The sequence below is a fragment of the Thunnus thynnus genome, chromosome 9 (genome assembly GCF_963924715.1).
Source record: "Thunnus thynnus chromosome 9, fThuThy2.1, whole genome shotgun sequence".
Taxonomy (NCBI): Eukaryota; Metazoa; Chordata; class Actinopteri; order Scombriformes; family Scombridae; genus Thunnus; species Thunnus thynnus.
In genome coordinates this window covers 12659338-12674588 of record NC_089525.1, presented here as the reverse complement: position 1 = coordinate 12674588, position 15251 = coordinate 12659338, and the positions used below count along the sequence as shown (strand labels likewise).

At 39.8% G+C, this 15251-nt stretch overlaps 1 protein-coding gene across 1 annotated transcript; it reads right to left on the bottom strand.

Annotated features, from left to right (window-relative positions):
• Positions 1-8238: 8238 nt before the first annotated feature.
• Positions 8239-11668, bottom strand: dusp1 (dual specificity phosphatase 1). Its single transcript, XM_067598922.1, has 4 exons — positions 10988-11668; positions 10585-10730; positions 10240-10459; positions 8239-9522 (listed from the first exon to the last, which is right to left on the bottom strand). The coding sequence occupies exons 1-4, from the start codon at positions 11394-11396 to the stop codon at positions 9167-9169; spliced, it is 1131 nt and encodes a 376-aa protein (XP_067455023.1). The 5' UTR covers positions 11397-11668; the 3' UTR covers positions 8239-9166.
• Between the last annotated feature and the right edge of the window lie 3583 nt (positions 11669-15251).

Below are 15251 nucleotides of genomic sequence, written 5' to 3'. Positions count from 1 at the left end.
AAAGGCCGTTGGCACGTGGGGAGGTGTGTGGTGTGTGTTTGTGTGTGTAAGTGTGTGTGTGTGTGTGTGTGTGTGTGTGTGTGTGTGTGTGTTTTGGCTGTGGTTAATCTATTCCACAGACCGTTGAATATACACATGACACTGAAGGGAAACTTTTGTTACAACCCACCCCACAGTCTAAAAAAGGTGAAGTGGGCGTTCACAGTGATATTCCTGTCCTTGAGAGGTGAGCATGAACAGAAACACTGATGTTTGGTGAGAAAAAATAACTGTCTCAACATGTTCAACTCTGACAAAAACAATCAAAAGTAAAGTAAATAGATTTTAGTTTTGTTTGTTTAGTCAATAGCATAAAAAGACAGCAGAATAACACTCATATTACTGTTTTGTCTTCTTTTTCCAAGGTTTTTTATTTAGATTTCCATTAAGCATGGGGTAATATAAATTCAGGATAAAAATTATGATGAGATCCAACAATATATACATATATAGACTACATGTACACCTACAGAACACACATATTACTAACCAGGATACACTGCAACATCTTTTCACAACAGACATTTTATCACAGTATGAAGAGCACAGGTGTAAATTATAATTTTAATGATTATAATATGACTTCCAGCTTCGGTTTCATTCAACAGTGTGCTGGTATTGTGCATCAGTGGTGGAAGAAGTATTCAGATGCTTTACCAAAGTAAAAGCAGCAATACCACAATGTAAAAATAGTCCGTAAAAGTCCTGTATTCAGATTTTTTTTTTCAAGTAATAAAGTACAGGAAGTAAAAGTGGCCCCTGTCAGAGATACAATCATTTTATATCATTGATTTGTTATAAGCAGTATTTTAATATTAATCTACTTCTTAGAGCGTTTGGCAGTTTAAACAACAAAAAGCATCATATTTCATAAAGTGATCACATTTTGCATGTAATATCTTAATTTGCTAAGTAACTACTACCTCAAAAAAGTGCATTATCTCCCTCTGAAATGTAGTGAAGTGTAAGTATTACTTAAGTAGTACTTGAGTAAACGTATTTAGTTACATTCCTGTGGTGCATGCAGGCTCACTGTCACACTGTCTGACTGACTGGGACACTTGAATATAACAGAGCCACCGTTACTGTTATTAGCAACATCATTAGTAACACCTTCCTACTATTATAGACATATTATAGACATTATTACCTTAAATTATTCAGACACCAGATTGCAATTATCCAACTATATTACCAACTTTTATACAGGCAACAATGAATAGATGGCCTAAGTTTAATGTCAATGAATAAACCTTTTTCACAGCAGACATTTTAAAGTATCATAGCAGGAAAAGCACACGTGTGATTGATAGCACTGACAATGTCCCAGTAAAGCTTGACAGTGTGAGAGTGAGCCACAATAGCAGAGCCCTCAAACCAACACACTTTTATGAAATGCAGCCTTATAAAAATGTCACAGTTGTGCTTTTTCTGCTGTAACATGTCAAATGTCTTTTGTGAAAAAGGTCTAAGTGAGTTTAATTCCATCCACTACAATTTAATCTGCATATAAAAATGCAGGTTTATTAGCATTTGGAGCAGGATTAATGTCTACTTATACATTCTTGTTTTCATTTTGAATTATTTATTATGCAGTTTAAAAACTTGATCATGTCATGTCAGTGTATATGGACTCCTTGAGTGGCCACATTTTTCCTCTAAGATGCAGTTTCCACCAGCAGCGTTACTTATTAACATAACTGGTCTAAAGTCCACAGTTTGAGCAGAATCACTTGGGTTTGACCAATAGCAGCCTGAGGCTTATTCAGCTTAGCAGTTTTCATCTGTTGGACTCAGGCTATTTGCGGAACTTTGAATTTGAATGACTGTGATGTGAAAACACACTATTAGCATCAGGTCAGGTTAATCTAACTCCTAAATGACATGCCTGTGTTTGACTGGGAGCTGTTTACTCTTCTACACCCACACTGATTACCCACAATCCTCTACGTGAACAGAGACTTTGAGAATTGGACAAGTTTATGATCACGTGGGACGACAAAGTCAATATGAAAATTTGATTTTGTAATGTGTGATTTGATTTTTGTTCAAGCTGCACTGCCTCTAAATGCTAAAGGAAGCAGTTTTTCAGTACAATTCATTCCACTTACAGGTATCTCTTATTGGTGACACACACAAGATCCTCCATAAGATGGCGCTCACACTCAATGAGCTTGGAAGAAGACACTGCTCGGTATCAGAGATCTCCATTTGTGTGATTTGCTCTATTAAGCATGTGTTCAAAACACATTTGACCATCTGAGCCTGATGTCACAGCTTAAACACTGAGACTGTAGTTCTATACACATCACTGCTTAAGCACAGAATCACTGTAGCCTGAATTACACAGAATTACTTTCCATAAATTATATACAGAACCAGTGAAAACACCTTCTCATTCACTTGAATGAGCTTCAGTAATAGTATATAGACAGTAACACAAAGGTAAAAAACAGAATATCAACAGAAAAATAATGTACTGGGCTTATGCAAAATTAGGGTCATGTAAAAATATGTAACTGTTTTCACACAATAATATGTTGTGTAGAATGTGTGAATGAAAAGAATAAGTTGTAGTTGTAGGTTACAAACCATTAAAAGTGTGATTACAAAGTTTAGATTACATAAATATAAAAGACACTAATCTTTGCGCGGGAACACATGAGATACAATTACTGTACATGAAGCGGGAGCTTCATCATCAGTGTTGCAAGAGGAAGGACAAACACATTTTGCTCAACAACTTATCATCAAACATCCTTCCTCTTATTACATGAAAACAAAGAATCATTCTTTAGTCAAGCTGACTCCCTTCACTGTTTTTTATCTTCACTTGACACAGAGGTTTCTTCTAATGCTCAAACAAAAAACATAAAAATGAAATGAAATGCAATTAACAATGATCTTTTGTACGGCTTTTCTTTCATCAAAAGAATCAACAACTACAGTGATGTTGAAAGTACCACTCGTATAAACACCATATAATCATATTTCAGTCATGTGGGATCTGCTGCAGCTTATAAAACCAGCCTTTGTATCCATACGGCCTGAAAGGGGTCAGGGTTTGGATTCATAGTGTCCCATGCTTGCTTTTGCCTGAGGCCCTCAAATCTCTGAAGCAGCATTAATTCTTCTATTATTACTGCATTACTTTGCTTGTACTGGTCTTGTCTTCACTTAAAACAGATCTGCATCAGAAACATGTTGAGTTTCCGCTCCTGGTTTAACCAGAGCAGGGTGGCATTTTGGGTTTTGTGATAGCGATAGTTTTTAGGTCACGGTTTACTGATAAAACACCAGACAAACTGCTCGCTGCATGCCAGCAATGCTTCATTATCTGGATCTGCAGAGATGTCATAACTGTAATCATACCACACTGTCATTTTAGTGATTTGAACACTTTTCTTTTAAAGATTGCTGATGTTGAGCCAAAATATTACTACAAATTTTAAGTGTTTTAGCATCTGTTCTGCGGCCTGTGATTTATGTCGGTTCATATGTATGTTCTCTGGGTGTGACATCATCTACCCGGAGTGCAGTCGGTGTGGAAGACAGGATGCCGGACATTCCTTGAATGCTCCACACAGGATCTCACTCCTGCTTGTGAACACAACCCCTCTACCTCTAGTGAGTGGAAAAATACAGGCTTTGTTCAGAGTTTGTGGGGTGCATGAGGCTCTTGGGGGGGATTGATAGATCCGTTATGTCTGATTATTATTGAAATATCTGATGCTTTTTATGGTTATGAGAGATTTTAAGTTGTTATTACTGCACATTGGCTTGTTTTTTTAACTTTACAGCGTGGTGTTAGATAATTAATTTGCCTCTTTTATACCATAGCAGTGCAGAACTGTCTTAGGTGAAGCAACCACAAACACAACAGAAGATGATACAGAATAGATTCACATCTGATTTGCTTTATTTGTCATTCAAGCCATATTCAGTTAAAAATATTCAGGTAAAATAGGACAACATTCATTTAAAAAGAGACAGCATACAGTGAAAAAGACAACATTCAGTAGAAAAGAAGGTAAACAGTGCATTAAAATAGGTCAGCATACAGCATCCGTGACCTCTAAAGTGCCAAAAGTGGTGGATATTGCACTACATTGTATATACAATAGGTCTGCTGCAGTGCACACCTTTAAGACTCGACACCGTTTCTCTTCCACCATCGTCTGACATTCCAGACGGGGTTGTTAAAGGAAGGGGAGCCCTTCTGGCAAGGAAGAGGCACTTCACTGCAGCCATACGTAATGTCCTGACATTCCTCGAGCTATACAAGTCTTAGGCTATCATGTCAGAGATCTGGCCTTATCTCGGCCCCTGTCACGCAACAGACGCTCGTCTGGCTTCTTTTGCAGGGTTTCAGGTTGAGCTTTGCTCTGGAATGTCATGAATAGAGAACGTAAAGGAGTTGTATCTTTATCAGCAGAGGAGGAAAAAGTCAAAAAATGCTTGGCAGCTTATCACACAAATCACCCTGTCTCTTTATTCTCTTTTATACGTGGAACCTGCAACATTGCCAGGTTTACAGTATTTATCCATGAAAGTTTTTGATGCTGTTTGACACATTGGCCTGTTTTACAGGTAAGCTCCATGATGACTCTGTTTATGACAGTGAACACATGAGATTTGGCATCTGGCACAGCAGACTGTGTGTGTGTGTTGAGGTGATGTAAAGGTTACAACAAGCTACTACAATGCTACAGCCATGGGATCTAACAGAGGCTTCCCCGTCACAGTCATAATCCTCTTACAGATTTACTGCAGGTGAGTATTCTGCCATGACATCAATGTGTGAACTAAATCTTCTTGGTCAGGATGTCGTGCGTGAGCGAGAAAGAGACTTAATCCAGTTTCGAGGTACAATGAAGCGTGAGGAGTATAATTACTCAGCCGGCTTCAGTAAACAGACCGGCAGTCACATTCACACTTCAGTCCTTGTCACACAGGAAATCAGATTAAAATTAGGTTGATGTTGTAGGTGAAGCAGAGATCTTTGTATACTGAAAAATCAAAGTGTTGTGTGTCACACTCCCATGTGGTTTGTTCAGCAGAGACAATCTGATGCTTGGTTTCGTTTTGCTAAAGTTACATTATCACTGTGTGGTAAAGCAGATGAAATTGATATGTCAAGCAAACTGACTTTACAAGTCAGCTGATCTGGTGCATTCATGAACTATCGAATCAACTAGAAAAACAACTTTCCTCCTCAGACATTTGGCAGATTAATTATTTTTATTGAAAATTGAATGCAGAAGCTATCTACATGGCAGAAAGTAGACTAAAAAAAACCTCATTATTATGAGTCCCAATATAGTATATTGACTTTTGAGGTTAACATGTTAGCAAACTCTTTCCTATTGTTACCTGCACATTCAGCAAAGCAACAAGGGACTCCCAATGGAGTTCTCTCTCTTGTGAACAGTCGAACTTATGTATCTTTTTGCCTTTTTAGAATTTCAGCTTTCAGCAACCACTTGTTTACTTCAGCTCTCCACATTGTGCTTGTAGTAATATCTATTTGTGTGAACTCCTGCATTGGCAGTAAAGCAGCCAGTGAAAGACAGGGGGACTCAAGCAAGGAAAGAGGAAGCAGACTGAAAACAAAATAACATGATTTGGTGTTGCCATACCTTTTGCTACAGTGTGTATTCTCAAAGCTGCAACTACATGTCGGAGCAACATATTTCAAAGAGAAGATGATCTGATGTTTGTGTTGAACTTGCCTCAAAAAGAACAAGTGTGGTTGAAATGAATAATATGTCATCTTCTCTTCAGAATATGTCACTACCATGACCAGCACCTGATCTTTGGTAAGCATTCACCAGACAACTCATAGGGTTACATAGAGACAACAAGATATGTGTTTGGTTTGCTTCAATAGACTGTTTAGTTATGTTTCTCCTATATAATAACACATTTTATTTATAAAGCGCTTATCAAGATACTCAAAGATGGTCCATTTGTTGATATGAAAGTAAAATGGAGGGTGAAAAAAGGATACTGTTTTCTTTTCAGTAATGCTAGACAAATGTAACCTTTGTTCAAACTGTAAACCTTCCAGCCACAGTTGTTACCAGTTTTTAACAGAAAGTAAATGAGACTATACAACACAACATGTCCTTTGGTAATTAATGTACAACATTGGTGCACAATACATTTATTAAGCATTGTGACAAAATGTGCATAGAAATTGGGAGAAGGGTGTTTATTGTCAAATTGTTTTAGTGTGATGTTATGAGCAGGCTACAACTTTCAACTTTGATAAGGTCAAAAAAATTTTTTGGGTACATTTTGAAAAGGGATTGTAGTAACATAGTAACATATACTTAATGTGTGAGAGAATTCAATGCAACTATAGCATTCTTGTGAATTAAAGAAGTGAGTATATTGCGTATAACTTGTGTGAAAAAGAGAGGAAACTAAGAGAAAAGGGTCAAGTCCCCACAGATGTGATCCAAACTGGATGATGTAAAAAGGGAGGGGTGGGATTATGTCTTTTCCTGTCGTGGCAGCAGCGTCTGACACATTATATAACCATTGTTTTCATAGGATTGTGTTAATTAAAATGACTTTGAAGTTAAGTCAGAGCTCAGCTGCTAAATGAAACAGCCAATCGACAACATAGTGAAACTAGCGAATGACGTTATAAAGTTGATACTGTCTGACTGAAGATTTGAGGGTATGATAAGACATGCAGGATTCAAACACGTCAGAAGCAAACGTACTTTTTTTTTTTAATGTGAATCAGTCAAGATTCACAGTCTCGTTTCAGAATCCAACCTCATTAACATAACACCTTGACATTGTCTCACACCACATACAGATTGTCTCACGCACACACTTGAAATCACGGTGCTTTAATGTCCCTGACCTCACAATTGAGTCAGGGTTTTTTTTTTTCTCTCCAGAACACCCTCATCAGATCATAAAAGATGCGTAACGACTTTCACACACAGAGACACAAACACAGCCCTGCCAACCTCCCTAATGACAACAGGAAATCTAAAGACACAAAGGCGGGTGGGCTGGTTAGGGGGGGAGTCGCACATATGTCACCAAAACCACAGCTTGTCTGAGAGAGCTGGTGAGGTAATGAATGAGCCTTTCATCACAGAGGCATCGACACTGGTGACATTTCCCTTCGCAAACAAACATCTCTTAGATATGAGTTGGAGGCCAGTTTTTAGAATAAACTTTTTCTTGGGTGGATGTCCTAGTTAAAAATCTAGGTTTACCCCTTTAAATGATTTTCTAGCTTCATTAAATGCAGATGGTTGTTTTATTTTGAAGGCTTTGGGTGTATCATCACCTAAAGAGGAAGTTTTTTTTTTGTTTTTGTTCTTTCTCACACCCCACTGAGGGTCATAGCCAATGTTTTGGCTAATTTGCAACCCAAACATATTCCTTTCCCTTGCCCGGCCATCTCTGTCCCCACCTCCCATTGGTTTGTGTGGCAGGGGACACAAGACCGGTGCTTGACTGAGCCCTGAATGCTCTTTAGTTGTCACACTTTTCCCAAACGCCTTGCAGCTGCTCCTATTGTGGCCGCAGAGGGAGGGCTCCTTAGCTGATTCTTTAGGCCTCCTGCTGTTGGCCTGGCCTCAGATGGGTTCATAGAGAGGGAGTGTGGCCCGAACAATGGACGACGCCATGACATCATGCTTCTTATGTGGGTAAAATCCTCATACAGATATATGATGGGATTCCATCACACGAAAACTAAACAGGAAGGAAGGGTGCAAAGTTTCTTGCAGCTTTGTTTAGGTGTCTGGTTCCTTTTTTGGGTTTCAGTGGTTTTGAGATAGACAATCATTTGCTCAAAAATTAACCACATACACACATTTATTGTTGCATGACGGCCATACCTGTTAACATACATTATATTTTATAGAAGATGTTTTGTTGGAACTGTGGGAACGATACTAAATCCTGAACTCTGACTGAGTAGTTTATATTTTGTGGTGATATTTTGTATCGTGTTCATATCCGGAAGATGTAATTTTATTGCAAAGATAAATGTTTCTGTTTATTGTTTACCTAAAATAACTACTTTATTGGCCTCTGGTTATGTATCTATGATATATAAAACTATATGTATACATTCTAGAATTTGCTAGAAGTCTCTGCATTATTGGAGAAGCACCTACAGTATATGACATCACACAAAAAATGAGATGATCACCAACCGAGTACAAAAGTCAGATGAGATTTATTCAATGGTATAAAAACAACATTTAAACAAACATATGCAAAAATAGATATGATAAACAAATATATTACTTTAGTTCAATAAATATGTCAGATTGCAGTCAATGAAGACTACCTGGCCCCATTTTTTTAGTAGTTTTGGGGGTTCTGTCCATCTCAGAGCTGCAGTACACAGTACAGAAACATGAGGTATTTAATGGTTGGTTTCCCCGATGTGTCAGGATCGTCAAGGTTTGATGATGTCTTGAGAGGCAGGTGTTTGCATTTGAACTGGCAACCCTTTCAACTCTCAAACTTGAAAATTTCTGCCACATCCACACTGATAAGAGGGGGATACATTCATTGTTCGTCAAATGAAGGAGTAACTTCCATGCCAGGTCGGGCAATAGGTCTATATTGCTTCCTTTAACCAGCTCAGGAAGCAAAATTGATATTTGAGAGGATTCCTGAGACAACTGTAAGCCCTCTGCAATTTGTTTACTTAAAAATGATTATGATTATCAAAAGCAGTTGCCTTCATGATATGAAAAAAAAAAAAAAACAGTCTTTTGAATAAAGATTATTCAGATACTTCCAACTTCCTCTACAGGAATAACCTCAACTATCTTGTCAGCTATTTCCCCAAGTCATAAAACTATGGATGACATTCACATTTGTACAGGAGGTTAAACATCAATACTGCCTGATGGTAGCAATCAAATCTCCCCTTGAAATGATGATGAGGCCAACATACGCAGATTTGGCCACCAGAGTCAAACAAACTGACCCTGAACAATGATTCCCATTTTGTCCAGTGATACCAGTATCACTGCAAAATGGATTTACATCTTGTGCGGTGCTCTTTGTAGAGTCACTCGTTGCTGATTTGCAGTTCAAGTCCAAAACAGAGTCTGTGCTCCCGACACCTTCTTCAGCAGCTGGGAGAGGTGGTGATGGGACTGTGGAGGAATGAGAGCTGACCGGCGGAGGTGTGTACAGGGATGGAGACTGGGAAATTGAAGACCGTGCTGCTGTTGCCGATGGCCGGACTGCCCGCCTCTGAGGAGCAGGTGGATGAGGCCAGGACCTGGGACTCAAACTGGAGGAGCTGGCCCATGAAGCTGAAGTTGGGGGAGATGATGCTACGGCGCTGCTTGACAAACTCGAAGGCCTCATCCAGCTTCACGCGGTTGGTCCGCATGAGGTAGGCAAGGCAAATGGTGGCAGAGCGGGAGATGCCTGCTTGACAGTGCACAAACACACGGCCTCCATTGTTTCTCACCGAGTCTGGGGGGAGGAGGGGGGGGAAGAGAAAGAGAAAGAAAGATTAGTACACTGTTGACATCTATGAGGTGATGAAATGTATTTTGCTATGAACGGAGGTGAAAAAACACTGCCTGACACAGGAAAGCTCAAACACAAAAGTCCCTTGCAACACTTTCAGTTGCTATTTAAATTCAACAGCTCCCATTAAGACACAGGAACACAGTTAATAGGGGTGCGGGGTGTGAGCCTGTGGGGGTTATTCCCAAAGGAGACAGTCCGGATGGACAAAGGAGGGGAACAGACCCCTGCTGGGGGTATTGATCTGGGAGGAAGACCGACAGTGAGTGAGGAGAAATTGCCTTTTGTTCAGCCAGAACAAAGAGTGGTGTGGAGGGAGCTATTCAAGCCCAGCCAGCCTACCCACTGCAAAACTAGTTTGGGGCCGTTGTGATTCATTAAAAAAAAAGGGGGGATCCCTTTTTTCTACGCCTGAGAGGTGATGATGTAACCACCATTGTGGTGGAGTAGGGGGCCTGTGCCGAGCCAGCTGGTCGGTTTTGGAGGGAACTTTTTAAAATTTAAATCCAGGAGTCAAAGAGTGGAGTGAAGGAAGAGGAGTAGGGGGGGCGGGGGGGTTGGGTGTTTGTGTTGCTTGCCATCAACGGGCTCAGAGGTAACAGCTGCGATAGGCGCTCACATTTGGCAGTTAAAGGGAGTAAAAATGGTGGACGTACTCACCGATAAACTCAATTGCCTCGTTGAACCAGGAGCTGATGTTGGCTTTGTGGTTATCCTCGACGGGGATGCTCTTGTAGAGGTAGGAGTCCTCAAAGTGGTTGGGACAGTTGGCAGAGACGTTGATGAGAGCGGTGATCCCCAGCATGTCAAGCATGTCTTTTCTAGAGGCATGGTAAGCACTGCCAAGGTACAGGAAAGGCAAGATCTCCACAGGACCCCCCTATAAAGAGGAAAAATAAACAAAACAACCCCATTCAGTAAGCTTCAAAACAATATGACAGGAAGTATGAAGCACAGCGTCTCTTGTGGTCTATGTGTGATTATTAAAAACTAAAATATACAAACCTGGTCATATAGAGGTGTATTGCATGGACTACAGCTTGGGTCTGCACTCTCAGGATGGCTGGAGCTCAGGGGCAAGCTGAGTCCTTGTGGAGGGGAAGGTTTGGTACACATCTCTGGACACTCTGCGGAAAATGTGTCAAATCCGCCTGGACAAGTTAAGGGGGGAAAAAAAGGAGAGCAAGGTCAGATCACAGGACAAGCACAAGAGACACATCTACATTTATACGTCTCCAAAAAGGTGACAACTGCTCATGGGGGCTATTTTGGAACATTGTTTACTGCAGCACCAGCTGGTATGGTGACAGCTGTAATCCGCATTTGTTGCCCCTGTTGTTAGGATACAGTGAAACAATTGTGCGAGGCTATTTCGCACTATAAGCCACTTTTTTTTTTTTAAACTTACCTTTGAGGATAAACATATTAGCTCCACATCGGTCGCGGCAGAGGGCTGTAACAGCAAGCATCAGTGTCCCGTCTTTCTTCGCCTGGCTTAAGTCCAAACTGCGGTCGTCAAGCAGTACTACGGACTGGTACTCCCCGGACAGGAGCCGGTTCCTCGTGTCCTCGTTGGGGACAATGTGCTCGAGTCCCAGGCCCCCCCTGGCTCTCCTGCGCACTATGGTGCTGAAGCGCACGTTGGTGGAGCCCGGTATGTGGGACGAGTTGAAGGACAGGAAGGAGCGGCAGTCCAGCACCAGGCAGCCCGGGACGTCGTCCTCCAGCAAACCACGGAGGGACGCGCAGTCGATGGTGGGGACCTCCATTATGACCATAGTAGGACAGCGGGATAGAAATATCAAATCCAAATACATAAAGCTTGAACGGCGGGAAAACTGAACTTTAGGTTGCTGTGAAAAGCGACTTTCTCCCAAAGTTAAAGAGTGATCTTTGAAGCGGCGAGTCCTTTGTTCCGGTTAGATGAACTTGTTTGTTATTTAACAAAAAAACAAACACAGAAAAACAGACAAAAAGTTTTAAGACTATCTCAGCTGGTCGTTTCCTCTTCTTGAGTGTATCCTGTAGTTTTGGTTCTTCTTAAGCACTTAAATATTGAACTTTTACAATGACGAGTTTCTGCCTCTGAGCGCTTTGAAGAGCGTTTTTATACCACCCCGTGCTTTGTGAATGAGAGGCCACTGACGTCATGCGACCGCCCCTCTTGGCTTCCTGCCAGCAGTGCTGACGTCACCGCGTCCGCCCCGAGTACGGCAGGGCAAAGCAGGGCTCACGCACACCGCGAGCACGCGCCGTCAGGCAACTTAATACGAGGAGACCTGTCTCTTTCTTTCTTTCTTTTTCTTTCTCCAGCTGCCCTCCTTAACTCTTGACAGTATAAACATCACTCAACATGTTATATATATATATATATATATATATATATATATATATATATATATATATATATATATATATATATATATATATATATATATATATATACACACACACATATATATATGTGTACTACTTTTTCCTGCATAAAGTTTCATGGTTGAATAGCCTTCTAGATAAAGATAGAGAGTAGATGACTAATTTAACAAAGTATGAAATGTATTAATACCTCGATGTTCTCAGAATTTCACTCGGTCCAAGTAAAACTTCTAAATAATCTCTTGATAATGTATCATGAAATAAACAACCAGCTACATTTTTGTGTGTGTCAGCAACTACCAGTTTTTAACCCAAATAACAATTTTTAGCCAATTTCCATAAGGTCATAGCTATCAGCTACATGAGTGGCGAAACTCTAATCGACAACTTCAGCTGTCATTGGAAAATTTCCTGGGTGAAGTTACTGGAATGAAATGTAATAATAGGCCTATAATTCTTCTAAATAGTAAGACATTCAATGTGGAATACAGTATGATTATTTGGACTAATTACGTACATATTTGGTTTTGAAATAGACCACATTTAGTCATCCCCTGCTCTAATAAAGGTTGGCAATCACTGACGTTCTGTTTTTCCCACACGTTTATAACTCATCTTACATTTCCTAATTTTAAGTGTATGTGTAAAATCTGTATGTCAGCAAATAAGGAATTTGCCAAATTTTCCATGATGTTAGCGTTTAATTAGTTTTCTATTTTGCCTCTTCACCTGAGAGTTGACAAATAACAAGATCATAAGTAAATATCTGACATGGGGGCCATAAAAGTTTATTCTTTGTTTTTATTAGTCGGAGGTACATAGTGTTCAATGCGCCGAGAGCAAAGGCTGACCATAAAAGTTAATCACTGTATAGAAATCTGAAGTCCAGTAAATTTCCACATGCTGAGAAACAAAACACTGGTCTACCAGGAAGACAACAGCAGATGGAGATCTCCTGACCTGTCAGTTTTGTTTCATTCGTGACCTGAGTGAAACAGAGATATGTTTTTTCAAAAAATGAGAGCACATTTTTTAAAATGCAAATATGATTACTATCATTCTGGGAAACCCTTTTCATTTGCTGATGTGGTTTGCTGACTCAGAATGGGCAACACTGCTGTCTCATGAGTAGGAACCAGGACGGTCATTATTGACGGACAACACGTGCCTGCTGACAGGAGGATGTGTTAAAGTTTTGGTGTCTTGAAACTGCAGAGCAAAGACACATCGGGACTGTTTTGTTGTGAAACAAATGTTTAGTAAGCAGACTTAAAAACAGGTTATGTTGCAAAATTGCCTCCCATTCAAAAACCCATCTGAGTTTCAGGTCAACAGCATCTGACCAGTCACATCATGAACAGATTATGTTTATGTTGCCTTAAACATCCAATTTATTTGTAATAGAGTGTTTATAACTTAAATATCATGACGTATATAAGAGTCAGAGTTTTAAGCTTAAAACATCCGTCTGACACACACTATTTAGGCCGTGATGTCATTCTCACTTTACTGTAGCCTGAAAAAGTGAGGACTTTCAGCCTAGTGAATCCACATCCATGCTGTTTTGGCTCCTCTGTTTTACTTCAGCAGAGGGACGATAAATGTGTTATGTCATAAGAAGGAAGAAAGAGGGGGAGGGGAAGCTTATAGGACAGAAACTTAACCAATCACAGCGGAGTGCAAAAACTCTCCAGCCGGTTTAACCTCACACTCCTGTGAGATGAGTCAACTGTGAAGCACATGCCACAAAGTAGGAATGTTACACACTACACAGGGGAGGAGGGTCAAACGGGCTTTGAAAACAGTCTGTACCCAAACATTTTGTCCTCACTGTAAGTGCGTCTTCCCTCCAGTCATGAAGTGATGGGCTTACATGCTGGAGGTTCAGAAATAAGACACCCGATGAATGGGGTGAACAAGTACAAAAGCAGCCCGATGAAGCAATTGTGTATTTCCGTGAAGTAGAAAATGTTCAAGTACCCCCTTTTTCATTTATGGAGGCGTTTATGTAAAATTTGGATAGTGGAGCTTTCCAAAATGTTCAAACATATCACAAAAACTGACCAAATCTATGTGTCATATTTCTCTGTGGCTTTTTTTGTGGCTGTTTTGTCAGCAAAATGACCAATCATGAAACCAAAATTTGCAGTTTTATTTAAATAAAAAAAAAAACAACTTCTGAAATTGATGATGTTTATCTAAGCCAAATGTCCTCCAGGGTAAGAACAAGACTGTGTGAGTTTCTGTTGTGGACTTTCAGGGAGAGAAAATTTAAATTGAGCTCTCAAAATAGAAGCTGAGCTGTTGCTCTGTTTTTGATTCCCATAATTACGGTCCATAACCAGCTGTAGCTCTCATCCAGAAAGGGAAGTGAAACAGAGGATGATAGAAAGGCATTTCTCTTCTGGCCTTGTTGTCACTTGCCGTCACCCCTGTCTGTTTACTGTCATTGTCACTAGGGGCAACAGTTGAGCCATCATGGGAAAACACAGGGCCTATCCAGTCTTATAGTGTATCAACAGCACACATACTATTTCAGCCAAATATGCTTCGTTACATGCATATGTGAATGCAGAACACCAAAAAAACTTTTAGTTGCCATGGGAAAAACCTTAACTAATGGAGTTTGTGTTTGGGTTTGTATTTGTTTGACAGATGCATTTTTCTACCACATTAAAGCATGATGTATAGCTCTTTGTTTCACAGTTATGATGATTATAAAGTCCTAAATATCTAGACAACTATATATCTTATAGATGTCATCACAAAGAATAACTGATACGTGAACATTTAGTATTGCTGGAAAAAACAATGTCTCTTATTTATGAATGTTAGTTCAGTGCTTGAAAATTAACTTTCCTACCTGTCAACTTATTCTAATCTTCTACATAAGTTCACAAATACAACAAGTTCTTTTCCTGTGGCAACCCTTTTGCATTTACAAATAATGCATCTTCATAAATTATCAGCCAAACAGTTTAGTTGACATGTATGGGGCTAACCGGGCCATTTCGTCTAGTTTTCTCATAAAAGCAACATGTTTTATATCCTGCTGTTAAACATAAGACATAAAGGCCTTCACATAGTCGACAGATAATCATGCAGTAACCGACCGGCCAAAGGTTTGAATATCAGCTAAATAACATCAACATATTTTGTGGGTGGATATAGTAAATTCAAAAAGTCATAAAGAATTATCACTTAAATTATGTTATTCCCTGTGTTTCCTGTTCTTGTTCCTCAAATGTAATCGATCTATTTGCCTTAGATCATTTTCATCAAAAAAAGCCAACATA